Below are 18,227 nucleotides of genomic sequence, written 5' to 3'. Positions count from 1 at the left end.
GAGCTCTCCTCCTCGAGGGCCCGCGATGCAACCGCAACAAAAGCCACCAAGAAGAGCCCAGCGGCGACCGAAGGGCTCGCAGCAGCTGCCCGGCGCCGCCATCATGCTCCCGCAGCAGCAGCAGCGCCGGGGGCGGAGCCGGGATCCTCCGGCCGCGGCTTCCTTGCCTGCTCCGCCTCTTCCAGCCTCCGTCGGCCTCCTGCTCTCCTCGCTGTTGCGCGGGAAGCGCCGCTTGCTGAAGAGCCGGGGCTCTGGACGCTGCCGGGCGGGTGAGCGTGGGAAAGCCGCGTGGCGCGGAGCTCGGGGAGCAGCGGCCTTGCACGTGCAGCCGGCCCGGCCGCCCCCGGGGAGGCCTTCTCGCTCCTGCAGCGCGGGGGATCTGGGCGCCTGGTGAGCTGTGCGTCCCCGCCGGAGGAAGGACTCCCCCCGCTTCCCTGGGGGCAGCGCGGGGAGGAGGGAAGCTGCGCCCTTCCGTTCCCGGGCCCCTCTTTCTCCTCGACTTTCTAGAAGGAGGTGGGGCCAAGTTGTGGGTCGGGCTGAGGAGGCAGCAAGTCAGGGGGGGAGAAGGATTCGGGGACCCCCCCCCAGGATGAGGTTGCCAACCTCTTGTTTGCTGCCTGCTGCGCCTGGGACAGCTGGCCCCGGTAGCTGTTGGATAGGGGTAGTCCCTCTAGGAACCCAGGAAGCTGCCTTCTGCTGAGTCAGACTTTGGCCCCTTTAGCTCAGTATAGTCTGCACAGGCTGGTAGTGGCTTCTCCAAGGTGGCACTGCAGGCAGGCAGGCGTCTCTCCCAGCATTGGCTTGGAGATGCCAGGGAGGGGACTCGGAGCCTTCTGCATGCAAGGACCACTCTTCCCAGAGTGGGCCCACCCGCTACGGGGAATGTCTGGCAGCGTTCACACTTGCAGTCTCCCTTTCAAATGCAAACCAGGGCAGACCCTGCTTAGCAAAGGGGACCGTCCATGCTGCCACAGGACCAGCTGTCCTCCTCCCACAAGTCTTTGTTTGTTTCATGTGCCCCTGGAACAGTTGGTAGCTCCCTTTCTAGGAGTGTGTTGTGGTGAGAGGCCTGGGAAAGATACAGTTGCTAAAAGGGTGGGGTATGCACAATCATTGTGGCAAATGATGCTGAAAATAACACAAGTTGGCACCCAGGCTAAGTTAGGCGTGACTAAGTGCCATTGAAGCTAATGAGACAAGTTAGTCATGATTCAAATTGTGGAATTTAATTTCAGCCCCATTGATATTAGTGGGGTTTAGTCATGACTAGCTTAGTCTGGATGTTGTCTGGTATTACTGTGTTCTCCAACTAAGTTCTCAAACTAGCTTACTGTTCTAGTGGTTTAAAAAAAGCAAATTTTTGTGTGTGTAGTGCTTCGTAGTAACTGTTGCAAACTTCTGTGATTCTGCTTGAGAGGACAGTTTAGCTGGCTTTAAAATGTTTCTAAATGATGTTTCCAAACCTCTAAGACCTGAAATAAACTGAGACCTCTTTTGCCCCGACCCCAGAAACACCTTGTGCTTGGTTGTGGCAGAGATGCACTAAAGGACAGAAGTGTTGGGGTGGGGGGAGTATCCCAATTAAAGGCTCACATTAACTGCTGTTCGAACAGAACTGAACTTTATTATGGTCATAGACCAATATACAAAGAAATACAAACAATGCATCCTGTAAATAAAATAAAAAAACAGCAGAGAGAAATGTATAAACTGCTTATGAAATGCATTGCTAAAGATCAGATCGAGTTTTGCAGATTGTAAAACAAAACCTGGCCACTATATTAATAATTTTTTCATCTGGGTTAAGTAATAAAAACTTCAAATAAAAATCATCAGAGTGTCCTAAAAACTTAGACAATCAGGGGGAGATTAGTTGCAAGTGGGCTTCCTTTAAAAAATCACAGTGTAAAACTGAATGTGTACTGGTCTCCACTTGGCCGGAACTGCAAGGGCAGAGGCAGGCAGGGAAAGGGATGCCCTTGAACCTGCCCTCTAAAAGAGCAGATGGAAGGGTGTCCATTCAGGCCAATGTCAATGCACTTCTATTATTATTTGGGGTCCACCCAGGTTTGCATTTGAATGGGAGACTACATGTGAGCACTGTAAGATATTCCCCTTAGAGGGTGTAGCTCAGTGGTAGAACATCTCCTTGCTTGTGTGCAGAACGTTCCAAGTTCCCTCCCTGGCATCTCCACAATAGGGCTGAGAGAGTTTCCTGCCTGTAACCATGGAGAAGCTACTTTCAGTCTGTATAGACCTTGGAGAAGCCACTGTGGTCTGGATACTGGTCCAGGCTGCTAGTAGGGGTGTGCCCAGAACCGGCTTCCATGCACCCCCAGGAGGCGGGAGGGGGTCTCTAAGGCGTGGGGAGGGTGGTGTTACCTCCCCGTCGCGGCAAGAGGGAATAAAGCCGCCCCATGCCAGCGATTTTTAATGCAGCTCCGGAGGGGGAAGAACACCCTCCCTGTACCTTAAAGCGACCCCCCCTGTGTTTGAACCGGTTTGAACATGGGGGTTCTGAACATATTTGATGGTCTGTGTATAGACCACTGAACAGGTTCATGCAGATCCCACAGGAAGCTTCCTGTGTTCACTTGGAAGTAAGTCTTGCTTCTTAAATGAGACTTGCAGGCAAGTGTATATAGGACCCTTAGTGTTCTGTACCTGGAGGTACCTATTACACGCTTTGGTGCTAATTTAGAAACCAAGGACATCTGGCTGCTCTGTCACAGGAGTTTCCTCTATCTGTGATTCTGGCTGATCCAGTTCCATCTTTCTTTGACCTATAGTGTGTGTGCTGTTTGTCAACATGGCGGTGCCTTTTGTAGAGGATTGGGACCTAGTGCAGACCCTTGGAGAAGGCGCTTATGGAGCGTGAGTATGTCTGGTTTCGGCAGCAAAATGCACGTGGGTTGAATTGAAATGCATTGTCAGTTGGTTTCCTGTTCCCTGGGGGGAAAGTGGTGAATAAAGCCTAGACTAATGTGTAAAGTCAACAGTAATTTCCAGGTTAGACAGACTTTTACTCACCTTACTTTCCGTATCTTCCTTAGTGTTCAGCTGGCTGTGAACAGGCGTACTGAAGAAGCAGTTGCAGTAAAGATTGTTAACATGGAGCATGCTTTAGAGTGCCCGGATCAGATTAAAAAAGAGATCTGCATTAACAAGATGTTGAATCACGAGAACATTGTGAAGTTCTATGGGCATCGACGAGAGGGCAGTATTCAGTATCTCTTCCTTGAGTACTGCAGCGGAGGAGAGCTCTTTGACCGAATAGGTACAAGAGGCTTTGCAGGGTAGAGGGGATAGACCATAAGATATTTCTACAAGTGAGGCTGTTAAGTTAGTAAAGTGGAAGCTTGTTTTCTGTTCCAGTATTTCATCGGCATCAGCTGCGGTGGGGAACTGCAAGAAGCTGTTAGTTCAAATCCTCGCCAGTGTGCTTTTCAGACTGTGCCTAGTAAATACATTTGTAGTCACCTGTATAGGGAAGCAGCGATATAGGGAGGTGCTGAAAGGCATCCTCTTGTACTGCGCGGGAGGAGGCACTGGTAAATCCCTCCTGTATCCTGCCTAGGAAATCACGTTTGTTTGTTTATTTCATTGTTTAGTTTATATATCGCCTTTCATTAAAACAATCCCAAGGCAGTTCACAGCAAAATTTAAAAACAAGATTATAAAAATGACACAGTTAAATATTAAGCTAAAAATATAAGACAAATCTGATTTAAAAAATTTAAAACACAAGTATAAAAACAATACAAAATACAAAGTACAGAGAACAGCAGCAGAGACGATCATATAAAAGCCTGGGGGGAAAGCCACAATTTAACGTGCTTTCTAAAAGCTGTGATGGAGACCGAGGAACGAATAGCCACCGCGAGAGCATTCTGGAGTTTGGGGGCAGCAATAGAGAAGGCCCCGTCCTGCGTGCACGACAGCCGAGCCTCCCTCATTGTCAGCACCCCCTCAGAATGTTCCCACACATTCCCCCCACATGGAATGTGATCACTAGGAATCGACACCAACTTGACAGCACCATCTTTCCTTTCTCTTAATTTCTTCGGTGCCAAGTCCTGGATGCCAACGCACACAGAGGGAGCCATTCTTGGTTGTGGAACTTGAGTTAATTTGTGAAACTTGAGCCTTAGCATTTGGGCTTGGGCTTTTTGTGTGGTGTGTTTGTGTGTAGGATTACTCACGAGTAACTTAATCTGGATGTTGGCCAGTGTTCCCTCTAAGGTGTGTGCATGGGCCCACACATTTTTGATGTCTGCTCAGTTACTTTTAGATCTGCTCTAAAGAATGGCAAAGATTGGCATCTTGAGGAAATGCAGTATTAAAATTACCCCCCACTCCCCAGATCAGGGTGCTGTTTTGATACAGCTGAGCTTGGCTCCCATGTCCTTTAAGGGACATGGAATTGTATCCGAAATATCTTTTAACATAAGCTAAAATCATGTTTTAAATGTTTAAGGAATTCCTTGGATATTTTGAGTGAAATTGCTTTTGCTCCTGTAAATGCTACTGTAATGCATAATTTCCATGCCGCTGATATTGCCCAGAGCCACAACTTTCTAGAGCAAATATGCAGAAGGTTCTATTGGAAGCAGGGAGGGGGCGCGCTAACAACATAGCACAAACATTTTGTCAGTTTTTTTTAATGATAACTTACTTTCCAACAGAGCCTGATATAGGAATGCCTGAAGCAGATGCCCAGAAGTTTTTTCACCAGCTGATAGCCGGTGTGGTAAGTTTTATTTATGCTGCTTTCAAGCCAATGTTGTTTTCGCAGAAGAACATGAAATTAACAGCAAGTATCATTTTCAAAGGTCTACCTCCACAGTCTAGGAGTAACACACAGGGATATTAAACCTGAGAATTTGTTGCTGGACGAAAGAGGTAAGAGAGACTCTTCTAAAACACGGTTTTCAATTTTAAATGATAGAAATGTGTTGTGTAATGCTCAGTACGAGAGGAACCGCAGGTTCAGACATTTGGTGTAAGCTTTTTATTTTGTTGTATACCACTCAGACGTACGTTTTGGGCGGTATACAAATATGTCAAATAAATAAATATTCTAATGGCCTGTAAACCTGTGGCTGCTGGAATTAGAAAAGGAGTAATAATAATTAAAAAAACACTTTCAAATTTTAGACATAGGATAAGCCCCACTGGATTGGAACAGGGCATGCTGTTCAGTATTCTGCTTTTAATTGTGGCCAGCCAGATAGGAACCTAGGAAGCTGCCATATACTGAGTCAGACCATTAGTCTATCTAGCTCAGTATTGTCTTCACAGACTTGCAGCGGCTTCTCCAAGGTTGCAGGCAGGAATTTCTCTCACCCCTATCTTGGAGATGCTGCCAGGGAGGGAACTTGAAACCTGCTCTTCCCAGAGCTGAGCTCCATCCCCTGAGGGAAATAGCTTACAGTGCTCACACGTCTAGTCTCCCATTCAGATAGGATGGTTGGCTTCCCAGGGCGATCTGTTGTTATTTCCGTAGAATTTAATTTTATTCTGCTGTACTCGAAGCGCACATGCAGAGAAATGGAATATGTACGGCGTACTTATTTTCTGCTTGTATTTCTTTTAGATAACCTCAAAATATCTGACTTTGGGCTGGCAACTGTCTTTAAATATAACGGCCGCGAGCGATTGTTGAACAAGATGTGTGGCACACTTCCATATGTCGCCCCAGAGGTGCTTCAAAGGAAAGACTTTCATGCTGAGCCAGTTGACATCTGGTCATGTGGAATAGTGCTCACTGCTATGTTGGCAGGAGGTAAGAGATGCTCGGGTTTTTCAGCTTGTTTCATTAACATGGATTTGTTTCACGACACAAATGTTGGCATGTGTTACACAACAATGGAAAAAAATCGCGGTAAAATGTGTTGTTTGCTGGGAATTCAGGATGTTTACTTATTTAGAGCTCTATCCAGCCATTTTCTAAGGCCTGAGGGCAGACTGCAATATTAAACAGCACCAAAACACTTCTTTTCCTGAAGGTTCTCTGTAACAATTATGGCAGAGTTGGGAAGCATTCTGAACTACAGAACTCTCTCTCCTCTTCCAAGCATTCCCACAAGCCTCTATCACTAATCTGTTTTCCTTTAGTACTTCTACTGCACTCTCACTCTCTTTTACTTTTGTACTACTACTGGTTCTGTTTTCCCCTGCTAACTGAGCAAAGAGGCACCTTTTTAAAGTGGTGGTTCTTTTTATTTAGCAGGGGGAGAGCAACTGGCCCTATCCATTCCTGGCACAGCATCCCTCCAGTGGCTGTTGTTGCTGGCTGTCATGTTTTTTTTGTTTTTGTTTTTTTTAGATTGTGAGCCTTTGGGGAGAAGGGAGCCATTTTATTGATTTATTTATAACTATGTAAACCACTTTGGGAACTTTGTTGAAAAACGGTGTATAAATATTCATCATATCTGTATTTGTACTGCTTATTTTTAAAGTCCATCTTCAGGTTAAAATGAAGCAGAGAGTGTAATAGAAGAAACCCCACTAAATCAACCACAGAAGTAGCAACAACTCTTCTGTGATGAATTGTCTCCAATTATTTGATGATTCTGCATGGCATTAGAATCTTTTTTTTTTTTAACGTGGCCTTTGTGGGAAAATATATTATCTGTTGTTGTTGTTGGTTCATAGTTCTTGTTAATCAAGTGGACCTGCAGTGGTTAGAAGTGGGCAAGGCAGGCAGGAAGAAAACCCTTTCTTTCCTCTTGTGCAATAGCTCAGGCTGTGTGGAGGACAATATATCAACTGATAACAATGTGAGATTATTGACCAAGTCAGCCTTGGTCAAGTTAGTAGAAAATTTAAACTTCCAAGAAACAGAAGTTTCCAGGCACTTTTTCTGGGAAGTTACCAGGCTAGACTTTTTATTTTACACTTTCTCTACTGACTAGTTGATTTGCTAGTTTGCAATTATAAGGTTGTATTAAAGCTGGTGAAGTCTTCTCAAAAACTAGCAAATTAATAGTGTTTGACTTTTCTATAGCCCACAGGCATCTTTGCTTCTCTGCCCAATTAGGTTTAAAGTTCATTTGGTTGGGAGTCATTGGTGTTATGTCTTCTGTACTTTTCTCCCTGGCTACCTACATCCTCTCTTGCCCCTAGAAATGTGTTTTCCTTTTTTGCAGAATTGCCATGGGACCAGCCTAGTGACACTTGTCAAGAATATTGTGACTGGAAAGAGAAGAAAACATATCTCTCACCCTGGAAGAAGATTGATTCATTGCCACTTGGTACCTCAGTTGACTGATCTTGCATCTGCTTGGTGGTTTTGTTAAGAGTGTTATTTTCTCCTCCTTATAGCAGCATGGTGTCTGAATATAGTTATATCTTAGGAAGATAAGAAGCTGCCTTCTACCAAGTCAGACCATTAGTCCATCTAGCTCAGAATTGTCCACACAGACTGGCAGCGGCTTTGTCCAAGGTTGCAGGCAAGAGTCTTTCTCAGTCCTATCTTGGAGCTATCAGGGAGGGAACTTGGAACCTTATGCATGCAAGCAGGCAGGTAGTCTTCCCAGAACAGCCCCAGGGGAATATCTTCCAGTGCTCACATGTAGTTTCCCCTTCAAATGCAAACCAGGGCAGACCCTGCTTAGCAAAGGGGTCAGTTCATGCTTGCTACCACAAGACCACATCATCCAAGGGAATTCTAAAATCCCAGTTTCTTGTAACTCATTTAAGGATGTATATGAAGCTGTGAGGTGAAATAAGTGTCTCACTCAGACATCCTAGTTTAGTTAAAATGGCATTGAAATAGAGGCTCTCTGGAAGCCTTGTAAGCTGTAGGTCATCTATAACCCAGATGTTTTTCTTTGCAGCTTTACTCCTCAAAATATTAACGGAGAACCCTGCATCAAGGCCTACCATTACAGATATCAAAAAGGACAGATGGTATACAAAGCCTTTAAAGAGAGGTAAATGTCTTAAAACACATTTTAATTAAATAGCTATATCTTTTAAATCATAAGAATGTGGGAAGCTGCTTTATACTGAGTCAGACCCTTGGTCCATCTAGCTCAGTATTGTCTACACTGACTGGCAGCGGCTTCTCCAAGGTTTCAGGCAGGAGTCTCTCTCAACCCTACCAGGAGATGCCAGGGAGTGAACCTGAGACCTTCTGCATGCAACGCAGATGCTCTGCCACTGAACTACAGTCCCATCTGCCAATCATGTGATACTTGCAAACAGTTCAGTAGTGTCTTTATTTATGGAGGACATCTATCAGTGGCTACCAGTCTCAGTGTCTATGTGCCACCCCCAGGATCAGAGGCAGGACGCTTCCGAATACTAGTTGCTGAGCCGGAGGAGAGGGTGCATGCCTTCATCTCCTGCTTGTGGGCTTCCCAGAGGCATCTGGTGGGATGCTGCAAGGTGATCATCCTTGATCCCCCATCCAGCAAGACTGCTCTTACCCATGTTTGATGGATACAAATAGACACAGGTGCCTGTGCTCAGCATTTCTTTCCATGTATAACGTGTGGGCATGCTTCTCTGACTTAACAGTTCTATGGGAAGCTCATGCAGTCTGTATCTACAAGTCGATGAAAACTAAGAACTGAAAGAAGTGTTCAGTGTTATAATTCTGCAGAGCATTGAATGGTTCTCCCACTTCTACCTGGCCTGCAGAGCTGATCTCGTCTTTAATGAAGCTTGTATAGATTTCTTTGGATTTTCATCAGTGTGCAGAAAGGCAGATAAGATTTGTGTTCTTCTGGCCCTTAGAGAGGAAAAGATAAGCAGATCTGTAGCCCCACAGTGTGCCTGTGCCTCCTTGCTGTTAGTAGGAAGGTTGCAGCCTCTTGCTGGGCATTATAGAGCCAGCGTGGTGTAGTGGTTAGAGTGCTGGACTAGGACCAGAGAGACCCGAGTTCAAATCCCCATTCAGCCATGAAACTAGCTGAGTGACTCTGGGCCAGTCACTTCTCTCTCAGCCTAACCTACTTCACAGGGTTGTTGTGAGGAGAAACTTAAGTATGTAGTACACTGCTCTGGGCTCCTTGGAGGAAGAGCGGGATATAAATGTAGTAGTAGTAGTAGTAGTAGTAGTAGTAGTAATAATAATAATTAAAAGACTTACGTGGGGATTTGTAAAAGTTACTTATTTGGCTCTTTGCAGTGAATGACTAAATGTTCTTTGAGTACTGATCACAGCTCTTCTTTTCTCTATAGGTATAAAGCGTTCTTGGGGCTCTTCAGGAGGAGTTTCTGATTCTCCAGGTGGCTTGTCTAAACATATTCGATCTGATATGGACTTCTCGCCAATGAAAAATGTGCACAGGTGAAAAATCATACATGTATGCTTGTAGGGTATTACATAGTGTGGGCATTGCCCTGTATTGTGTCATAACTTGCCTTTCTTTATTTCAGAATTTCTGCTTCACTTCCCCTCCACCCAATCAATGATGAATTAATTAAAACCAGGGGCTCAAAACTTTAGATCAGAACATGACACTCAGGATCAGAACAGCTCAGCATATATAAGGTTATGGTGCTGTATAAATAGACCCCAAAGGCATTTGGTTGATGAATTGACCCATGCGAGTTTCTATGTTATAGCCTGTCCAAATGCAGACAGTCTCTAACAGGCTTTTGAGCTGTAGACTTAATAGTTTTTGGTCCTGATAGTGGGAAAAGTGGAGTATTGAATAAGTCAATAGGGGTCTCTCTGACTGGCATTGGTAAAGGAAGCTGGCAATACAGTCTCTTCTAGTGCAGTAATGCACATACTAATCTGTATGAGCCATTGCATGCAGCAGTGACCTTCAGAGTAAATAGTACCAGAAAATGTAACATCGTAGTGCATCCATATAATACTACTTGTGTGTTTGTTGCTGCAGAGAGGAAAAAATGACCTCAAATTCCCAGCCAGAACCGGGCACTGGCCTTTCCTTGTGGGACAGCAGTCCAGCCGGTATTGAGAAGCTAGTGCAAGGGATCAGCTTCTCCCAGCCAGCTTGCCCTGAACACATGCTGCTAAATAGCCAGTTAGTTGGAACCCCAAGTTCTTCACAGGTAAGGTTGTCTAATGGAAACCATGGCTTGGACTTTGGACCAGTGGTGTGCTTTGCTCAGGGGCGTAACAAGGTTGGAGTGGGCCCAGAGACAAAATTTTAAAATGGGCCCCTTCCTAACACACACACACACACACACACACACACACACACACACACACACACACACTTCACAATATATAGTGAAGTGGGCGGGGGGGGGATTGTAAACCAGCGATTTCATCTCTTGATCCTTCTGGACTTTTCAAACGCATGCGAAGGAAGGATCATTCAGAATAATCAAGGAAGCTCAGCGGGTGTTGGAGAGTCATGTGACTTGCCTCTGGGGGGTCCCTGGAGGTGTGGGGGCCCCCAGGCAACCGCCTCCCCTTGCCTAATAGTAGTTACGCCCCTGGTTTTGCTGTGAAAACCTGTACTGACCCCTATGCACTGTACTGACCCCTTCTTAATTGCTTTTTAATGAAACTTCCCACATTTTTGTAGGTGCATTGCAAAAATTAGTTTTGACATGATGAGCTTTCTAAAACTTCTTGTATTTTTATTTATATGTATATATGTATATACTCCCCCCCCTCTGCTGCTTTGATGAAAACCTGACATTCAGCTTTCATTTTTAAATCAAATTGGTTTGAGAGGAATCACTTAATATTCTAATATTTATTATCTATTGCACACACACCCTTCCTCGTAGAATACATGGCAACGCTTAGTGAAGAGAATGACTCGTTTCTTTTTGAAACTGGATGCTGACCAGTCTTATCACATCTTGAGGGAGCTTTGTGAAAAGATGGGCTATGTCTGGAAGAAAAGCTGCACAAACCAGGTATAAATTGTGTTTGGAATGGATAAATATATGGTTATGAAGCAGTATACTTTTCAGCTATGGGATGCATAAAATACTGTGTATTGATTGCTGATCCTGTTGAGGAGACCTGTTTAGGGGATGGGGCTGCTCTGCTTGCTTGCTTGCTTGCATGCAGAAGGTTCCAAGTTCCCTCCCTGGCATCTCCCAAGATAGGGCTGAGAGAGACTCCTACCTGTAAGCCTGGAGAAGCCGCTGCCAGTCTGTATAGACAACACTGAGCTAGAGGACCCAAGAGTCTGACTCAGTATATGGCAGCTTCCTATGTTCCTATGAGCTAGATGGTCTGATCTGGCATAGAGCAACTATCTATGTTGCTAGCAGTGGTGTTGATTCTTTAGGGGATGAGGCTGTAGCTCAGCAGCAAAGCATCCGTTTTGCATGCAGAAGGTCCCAGGCCAAGTAGACAACACTGAGCTAGATGGACCAATAGTCTGAGCCAGATGAAGCAACCATTGTCTGATTAGCTAAATATAATGTATTCAATATGGGGGAGAAATAGTTCTGAAATTTCTTTTTCTGCCATTAATGCATTAATTATTTCCTTGCAAGGTCACTATATCAACCACAGATAGAAGAAACAACAAACTGATTTTTAAGGCAAACTTGGTGGAAATGGAAGATAAAATTCTTGTGGATTTCCGTCTGTCTAAGGTATGCCATATTAAGCAATACACTCCCCAACTTAAGAGCATCTCTATATATGAACAAAGCTCCATAACATATTGCACTAACTAAGTCCCCAGCTTACAGATGCCAACATACAGGAAGTCATCACTCTTGGGAATGATATGCATTCTGAGTTGCAAACATCCAACTGAGATATGCACGTTTGGTATATAACCCGCTTGTAAACTGGAGATTTCGTGGAGAACTATTCCATGGAGAAAAGGAATGGATTGGCATCTACCAAATTGGTCTGGGCATTTAACAGTTGTTGAGGGGGAATACAGCCACCATCTGGAAATTTGTTTATGCCATATCAAGTTGTAATGTCCTCTATAATCTTAACATGTATACCAAGTTTGGTGCAAATCAGTTAGGTAGTCCAGAAGTTATCCCATTTGCACCTCAAAAGTCTGCCATCTTGAATTGGGGGCATGACATCATTACCAACGATGCCATTAAGGTGTCACTATGTGGCACTACAACTGATCTCAATTTGGTCCAGATCGGTCCAAGCATTGCGAAGCTGTTGGCAGGGGAGACAGATGGGCAGGAAGGCCATCTCATAAGGCCACTTTCCATAAAGAAAGTAGGCTAAAAATGACCTAGGACCTGCCTTGCCTGGCTTACAGTTTTGATAGATATGATACAAAGGAAACAGGGAGGAGAGAGTTAAAAACCAGCCAAAATTAGTTACCAAACTTTCCAGTTGTACAATAACCAGATGGCATGGCCACTGAGTAGAGATTTCTAGGACAGGAAGAGCCGGATGGCAGTTTTGTCTCGGCCATACTCATGGAGTAGGCCAGAGGTTCCCAAACAAGGTTCCCCAGATCTTGCAAGACTAGAGCGCCCATCCTCTTCTGCCAAAGGCCATTGTAGTTGCGGATGGTGGGAGTTGAAGTCCAATGAGTTCTAAGGACTCTGGGAAGGGCAGAAGCAGACCTGAGAAGGTAGCAAAGCTTTCTTTAAAAACAACACCACAAAGAAACAGGAGGATGGGGATTCTTTTGAGGGGCTGGTATCTCAGCTCTTGCCTGTGGGCTTCCCAGAGGCATCTGGTGGGCCACTGTGTGAAACAGGATGCTGGACTAGATAGATAGGCCTTGGGCCTGATCCAGCGGGGCTGTTCTTATGGCACAGGTCTTTGAACCCCTGGGGTAGGCTTTGCTGCCTCACTTCTTCGTCTTTGGCAGCCAGGTGGAATGACAGCTACTGGAGGGAGTTCAGCAGCGGCTTTCCCCTTTGTTGTATTTGTGGACCCTCCAGCTAATATATGAGTTTCCAACTACACACACACACTGGACTTTTCTTTTTCTTTGCAGGGTGATGGTTTAGAGTTCAAGAGGCATTTCCTGAAGATCAAGGGGAAACTGAGCGATGTTGTCAGTGCACAGAAGCTGTGGCTTCCGGCCACATGATTGCAGAATGTGGAGAAATGATTCGTGTTAGATAATTGCTGTATTGACTGCTGTGAAGATCCATGTTTGCGAATCTTTGCTAGAAGGTCTCGCTTCAAATTGTGATCATGGCAGAGGTGCCAGTGGCTTATTTCAAGTTCTTAGCTTGGATTTTTTTTTGGCGGGGGGGGGGGTTGAAAGTCATCCACTACCTTGCTCCAGATGCCTGTGTCACAGTTCTTTTTCCAAACTTGCAGTCACAAGTTTGAATTTTGAGTGAGGAGGAGGAATCTTCTCCATCATAAAGGGTAACGCCAGTCAGCCATCCCTTCTGGCAGCATTTTATATTTTGAGTCTAGGCAGCTGTTTGTTTTATATAAATGGGGCTTGTGGAGTATTCAAGATTTAGAATGAAATCTAGAAATCATGTTACTTGTTTTCATTTAGTTTTGCTTTTCCTATGTCAGGGTTTCTCAGTGAAGAGATAGTTTTGGTGTATTGCGTCTCCTTTTTATTCATCTCACTCTGAAGAAGACATGACCATTCACACTGCCTGCTCCCTTTACATATTTTCAGTGTCCTGCTGCTCTTTTTTCTTGTGTTTCCTTCCCTGAGATAGATCTTGGAAGACCTGTCCAGCCGCTGTAGTCAAAGTGTCAACAGCATGGGATTAAGTGGGTTAGGAGACACGCCCATTTCTTGGTTTTTCTTTGTTCTTTGCCCATCACAAGAGCCAGACATCTTAAGTTAATTTTAATGGTGCCTTAACCTTTCCTGAAGAGACAGCGATCTTGCCTCTGATGCTTTTTCAATGTACAATAATGTGAAGATTTTTAATGTGTGTGTTTAAGAAAAAAAACCAGAACAAGACACAACACTTTTCTAACAAAATAAAGTACGTTTTCAACCTGAAAAATAGCAAATGACTGCTAGAGTGCATGGAATGTAATTAGGCTGTGTGTGTTTCCTGTCGAAATACCCTTTAGGCATCCCTTGCAAAAATCATAAAAGGATTTCTGAAAAATCATAAAGCCCAGGTGGAAGGAAGCAGCCATATGAAGCTTTGCGTGTGTGGTAAAATAGAATCCCATGGGTCTCAACATCTGGGGCGAGGTGGCTGCCATTCGTCTGTCTTGCTTTCGATACCCTGTTGCAACTCTGCATTGGTTTTATAAAAGCTTCCAATTTCTTATTGCTTTTTACTGAGGGTTAGCAAATAAGGACCCCTTATTTCAGCCAGCCTAAGGATGGAACTGGGATGGTGGGGAGACAGACACCTCTCTCCTACCAGGGCTTAGAACTCCATCAAGGAGGTGGGGCAGGCTTCTTGGGGATCATTAGGGATGTGCAAACCAGTTCAGTGTCGAACAGGTTCAACATGGAATTTGGTTTGGTTCGACGGCTCGATGTCGAGTTGAACCCCACTATCGGACCGGACCGGTTTTATGCGCACTCCTAGGGATCGTAAGCAGCTAGATCACTGCTGCCATAATGAATGGGGCAGTCATTGTGGCAGGGGAATGGATGGAAGAGTTGATGGGTGGCCAGGCAATCCAAGCATGTGTGTGTTTGTGGTTAAATGGAGTGGGTGGTGCCAAAAGTAAGCTATGCAAGGCCATTCCCAGACGTTGACTACCATTCCCAGAAACCATGACCAAACGCCATTGCAGCTGGGAATTCTGGGAGTTGTAGGCCAACAACGTCTGGGAATCCCTCATACAGGGAACACTGGCCATGCTCCCTCTGGCTGAAACACTGCCAACTCCAAGGTGCCTGTTGGGGCTCTAGCTTTTTCCAGTTTGAGATTGCATCTAACTGGAATCGATCCTATGATCTCCATGTACATGAGTCCTGAGCGCCTAGAACACCCACCATTTTGCTGAAGATGTGCATTGCAGGGGAGGATTAGTGGCCGACTACTCTGGGAGAAGAGCTGGTCTTGTGGTAGCAAGCATGAATGGCCCACCTTGCTAAGCAGTGGCCACCTTAGTTTGCATTTGGATGGGGAGCACTGTAAGATACTGTCGCTCGGTAGAAGAGAATCTACATGCTTGCATGCAGAAAGTTGCAGGTTCGCTCCCTAGCAGCATCTTGAGGGAGGGCTGGGAGAAACTCCTGCCTGAAACTCTGGTGCCACCAGTCAATGTACAATACCAAGCAGGATGGACCAATGTTCTGACTCGGTATATGGCGCAGTGGGGAAATGATTTGATTAGCAAGCCAGAGGTTGCTGGTTTGAATCCCCGCTGGTATGTTTCCCAGATTATGGGAAACACCTATATCAGGCAGCAGCGATCTAAGAAGATGCTGAGAGGCATCATCTCATGTTGCGTGGGAGGAGGCAATGGTAATCTCATCCTGTATTCTACCAAAGACAACCACAGGGCCCCGTGGGCGCCAGGAGTCAACATCGACTCGATGGCACACTTTACATTCCCCGAAGCAGCTCAAAAATAACTGCTTGGGAGGGCTGTATCAAGTGGATCTCCTTTGCTTTCAGTTCCCATGGCCACCTTGTGGGAGCTTCATCCTGAGCTGGTCCTTTCCAGTTTGTATATATCAGTCAAGGATTAGAACTGAGCTCTGAGCTGAAAGGGTACCTGTCTTTCCTTGGGACACTTTTCAGGCTCCTAGCTGTGCATTGTGGCATCAAACCAAGGAGCTGATATTTAGATGTCCTAACTTTCTCCAGAAGTACATGCCAATCTCGACGAGGGAGTCACTGGCTGTTCTACTTGTTCCCCCAGCAATGATAACATGTTTATACCCTTTATACGGAGGGTATAAATCAGCTTGGCTGTCCATCCCCGCAATCTAGAGTAGGCAGCTTTGGATACTTCATAGGACAGATGCCAGGGGGTTCTTGCTTTCCTGGTCCACCTTTTCAGCATGCATACTCAGATGAGCAGGCTCCTGGCTATTGGGTTCCTCTTGGTGGTCATCTCAGCTACAGGTACATCCTTACAGAAGAAAAAGTAGATGTGTAGCTACTTAGGAGAATTTCAAGTCAAGGGAATTGAAATATAAAGGGCAATACTGTCATTAATTTAGGGACAGGAGAGCTTCACAGGAGGAGGACGATCTTGTGGTAGCACTAGCAAGCATGAACTGTCCCCTTTGCTAAGCAGGGTCCACCTTGGTTTGCATGTGGATGGGTGACTACATGTGAGTGTTGTTACCTATTCCCTTAGGGGATGGGGCCATGGCTCAGTGGAAGAGCATCTGCTTTGCATGCAGAAGGTCCCAGGTTCACTTCCTGGCATCTCCTGGTAGGGCTGGGAAAGGCTCCTGCCTGAAACCTTGGAGAGCTACTGCCAGTCAGTGCAGGTGATGCTGAACTAGATGGACCAAGGGTCTGACTCAGTATAAGGCAGCTTCCTATGTTGCTAGGACCAGTGCTGAGCACTGGGTTGGTGGAATTCCAAGGTTTATGTTGTGAATGGGAGGTGGGGCATACTGGATGTATTTATAAGGCAGTGATGGACTAATGTACAGAACTGCAGCTTGAGAGTTGATTACATGAATATCACCTTTTCAGCAGTCTCTTTGGCAAAATTCATGATTAGTTCTACCAATTGCTCAGTGCCACATCATCTTTAAACTGGAGCAGACTTCTCACAATGAGTGGGAAAGCAGAATTCAGGGCATAGAGATATTTAGAAGAGGCTGTTTGTGAATCACTGGAACGGAACCATGCCCAAATAAAATGTTACACAAGGAACTTGGGCTAATGTATAGTAATCTTTCATTTTCCTCCCCTGCCACCCCATGCCCTGGGTGTTCCTGTTGCAATTTTTCTACGGAATGTAACGTTTCCAATGTAGGAAGCTGCCTTATACTGAGCCAGACCCTTGGTCCATCTGGCTCAATATTGTCTACACTGACTGGCAGCAGCTCTCCAAGGTCTCAGGCAGGAGTCTTTCCCTGTCCTACCGGGAGATGCTGCTAGGGACCGAACCCTGGGCCTGTCTGCATGTAAAGCTGAGGTGGCCCCTGCTTAGCAAAGGAGACAATTCATTGTTACTACCACCTCTCCACCTATAGACCAGCTCACCTCCCTACAATCTGTATTTGAGATCGTATATTTTTGCAAGCAAAAACAACAACTATTTGTTGTTTTTGTTGTCAGCAAGCAAAAAAAACCCAACAACAACAAAAACAAGCTTCTTGAGGGACTTAGTTCTGCTCACAGTGAGGCTTTGGCTATCGGTTGGTTGGTTTATTTTTTAGGGCCACATTTCAGAACTGGCATCATCCTATAAAGCTGAACTTTATTATTATTATTGGCTTATTATCTACAGCAAGAGCAGGATACACACACTGGTTCAATTTTATTCCAAACTCCAACCATGTGACTAGAGAGCGGTGTGCGGAGGGGCACTCCAGGATCAGTAAGAATTGCATTGGTGGTGCAGCAATAATTTTCATATCGTTCCTAATAGGAAAGTCGTCCCTGTAGCACTGATGCAATGCTCAGTAGTCATGGAGCCCCTTTGAGCTCGCGAGCTGGGCTCAGAGGGGAGTTTCGAAATGGTGGAGTTACAATCTGAATGGAGCCAGTGTGCACACCCCAATCTTGGAATGGCTGGGCACTGCGCACTAAGCCATTATTATTATTATTATTATTTATTTATTTACACAGTCAGACAGGTGTTATTGACTGGTTTACTTATTTATCTATTTATCTATCTATCTATCTATCTATCTATTTATTTATTTATTTATTTATTTATTTATTTATTTATTTATTTATTTGCATACAATGCAATGAATATTTATATACCACTTTTCAACAAAAGTTCCCAATAGATAGAAATAAATACATTAAATGGCTCCCTGACTCCTAAGGCTCACCATCTAAAAAAAGAAACATAAGATAGACACCAGCCACTGGAGGGAGGCTGTGCTTGGGGATGGATAGGGCCAGTGGCTCTCCTCCTACTAAACAAAGGGAATTGCCACTTTGAAAAGTTATCGCCACTTTGCTCAGTCAGCAGGGTACATGGCACTTTTCAGCAATAAAGTCCTTAAAGAGGTTTATGTTGAAAAAGAAATGAGATGATTCGCTGTCTCAAAGGGCTCTCCACAACCACCACTGGAGCTATGCAGTTAGCATAGCATAGGAAGCTGCCATATACTGAGTAAGACCATGGTCTGTCTAGCTCAGTATTGTTGTCACAGACTGGCAGCGGCTTCTCCAAGGTTGCGGACAGGACTCTCTCTCAGCCATCTCTTGGAGATGCTGCCAGGGAGGGGACTTCTGAT

At 45.1% G+C, this 18,227-nt stretch overlaps 1 protein-coding gene across 2 annotated transcripts; it reads left to right on the top strand.

Annotated features, from left to right (window-relative positions):
- The first annotated feature begins 25 nt into the window (after positions 1-25).
- On the top strand, positions 26-13,885 carry CHEK1 (checkpoint kinase 1). 2 transcript variants are annotated; one of them, XM_053269815.1, is made up of 13 exons: positions 26-269; positions 2,790-2,874; positions 3,054-3,277; positions 4,686-4,750; positions 4,833-4,902; positions 5,597-5,785; positions 7,152-7,256; positions 7,842-7,937; positions 9,193-9,301; positions 9,861-10,035; positions 10,726-10,857; positions 11,449-11,550; positions 12,888-13,885. In XM_053269815.1, the coding sequence occupies exons 1-13, from the start codon at positions 26-28 to the stop codon at positions 12,981-12,983; spliced, it is 1,692 nt and encodes a 563-aa protein (XP_053125790.1). In that variant the 3' UTR covers positions 12,984-13,885. The 2 variants fall into 2 exon arrangements, with proteins under 2 accessions (XP_053125790.1, XP_053125791.1); XM_053269816.1 differs by having other exon boundaries at positions 249-390.
- The last annotated feature ends 4,342 nt before the right edge of the window (positions 13,886-18,227 follow it).

The sequence above is a fragment of the Hemicordylus capensis genome, chromosome 8 (genome assembly GCF_027244095.1).
Source record: "Hemicordylus capensis ecotype Gifberg chromosome 8, rHemCap1.1.pri, whole genome shotgun sequence".
In the NCBI taxonomy this organism is placed as follows: domain Eukaryota; kingdom Metazoa; phylum Chordata; class Lepidosauria; order Squamata; family Cordylidae; genus Hemicordylus; species Hemicordylus capensis.
This window is presented reverse-complemented; position numbering and strand designations above follow the sequence as displayed.

Excerpts from the sequence above, each read along its gene's own strand:
- CHEK1 (XM_053269815.1), top strand. The coding sequence starts at position 26 with ATGCAACCGCAACAAAAGCCACCAAGAAGAGCCCAGCGGCGACCGAAG. Across the intron at positions 4,903-5,596 it reads TTTGTTGCTGGACGAAAGAG|ATAACCTCAAAATATCTGAC; the intron begins GTAAGAGAGACT and ends TATTTCTTTTAG. Across the intron at positions 10,036-10,725 it reads GAACCCCAAGTTCTTCACAG|AATACATGGCAACGCTTAGT; the intron begins GTAAGGTTGTCT and ends CCTTCCTCGTAG.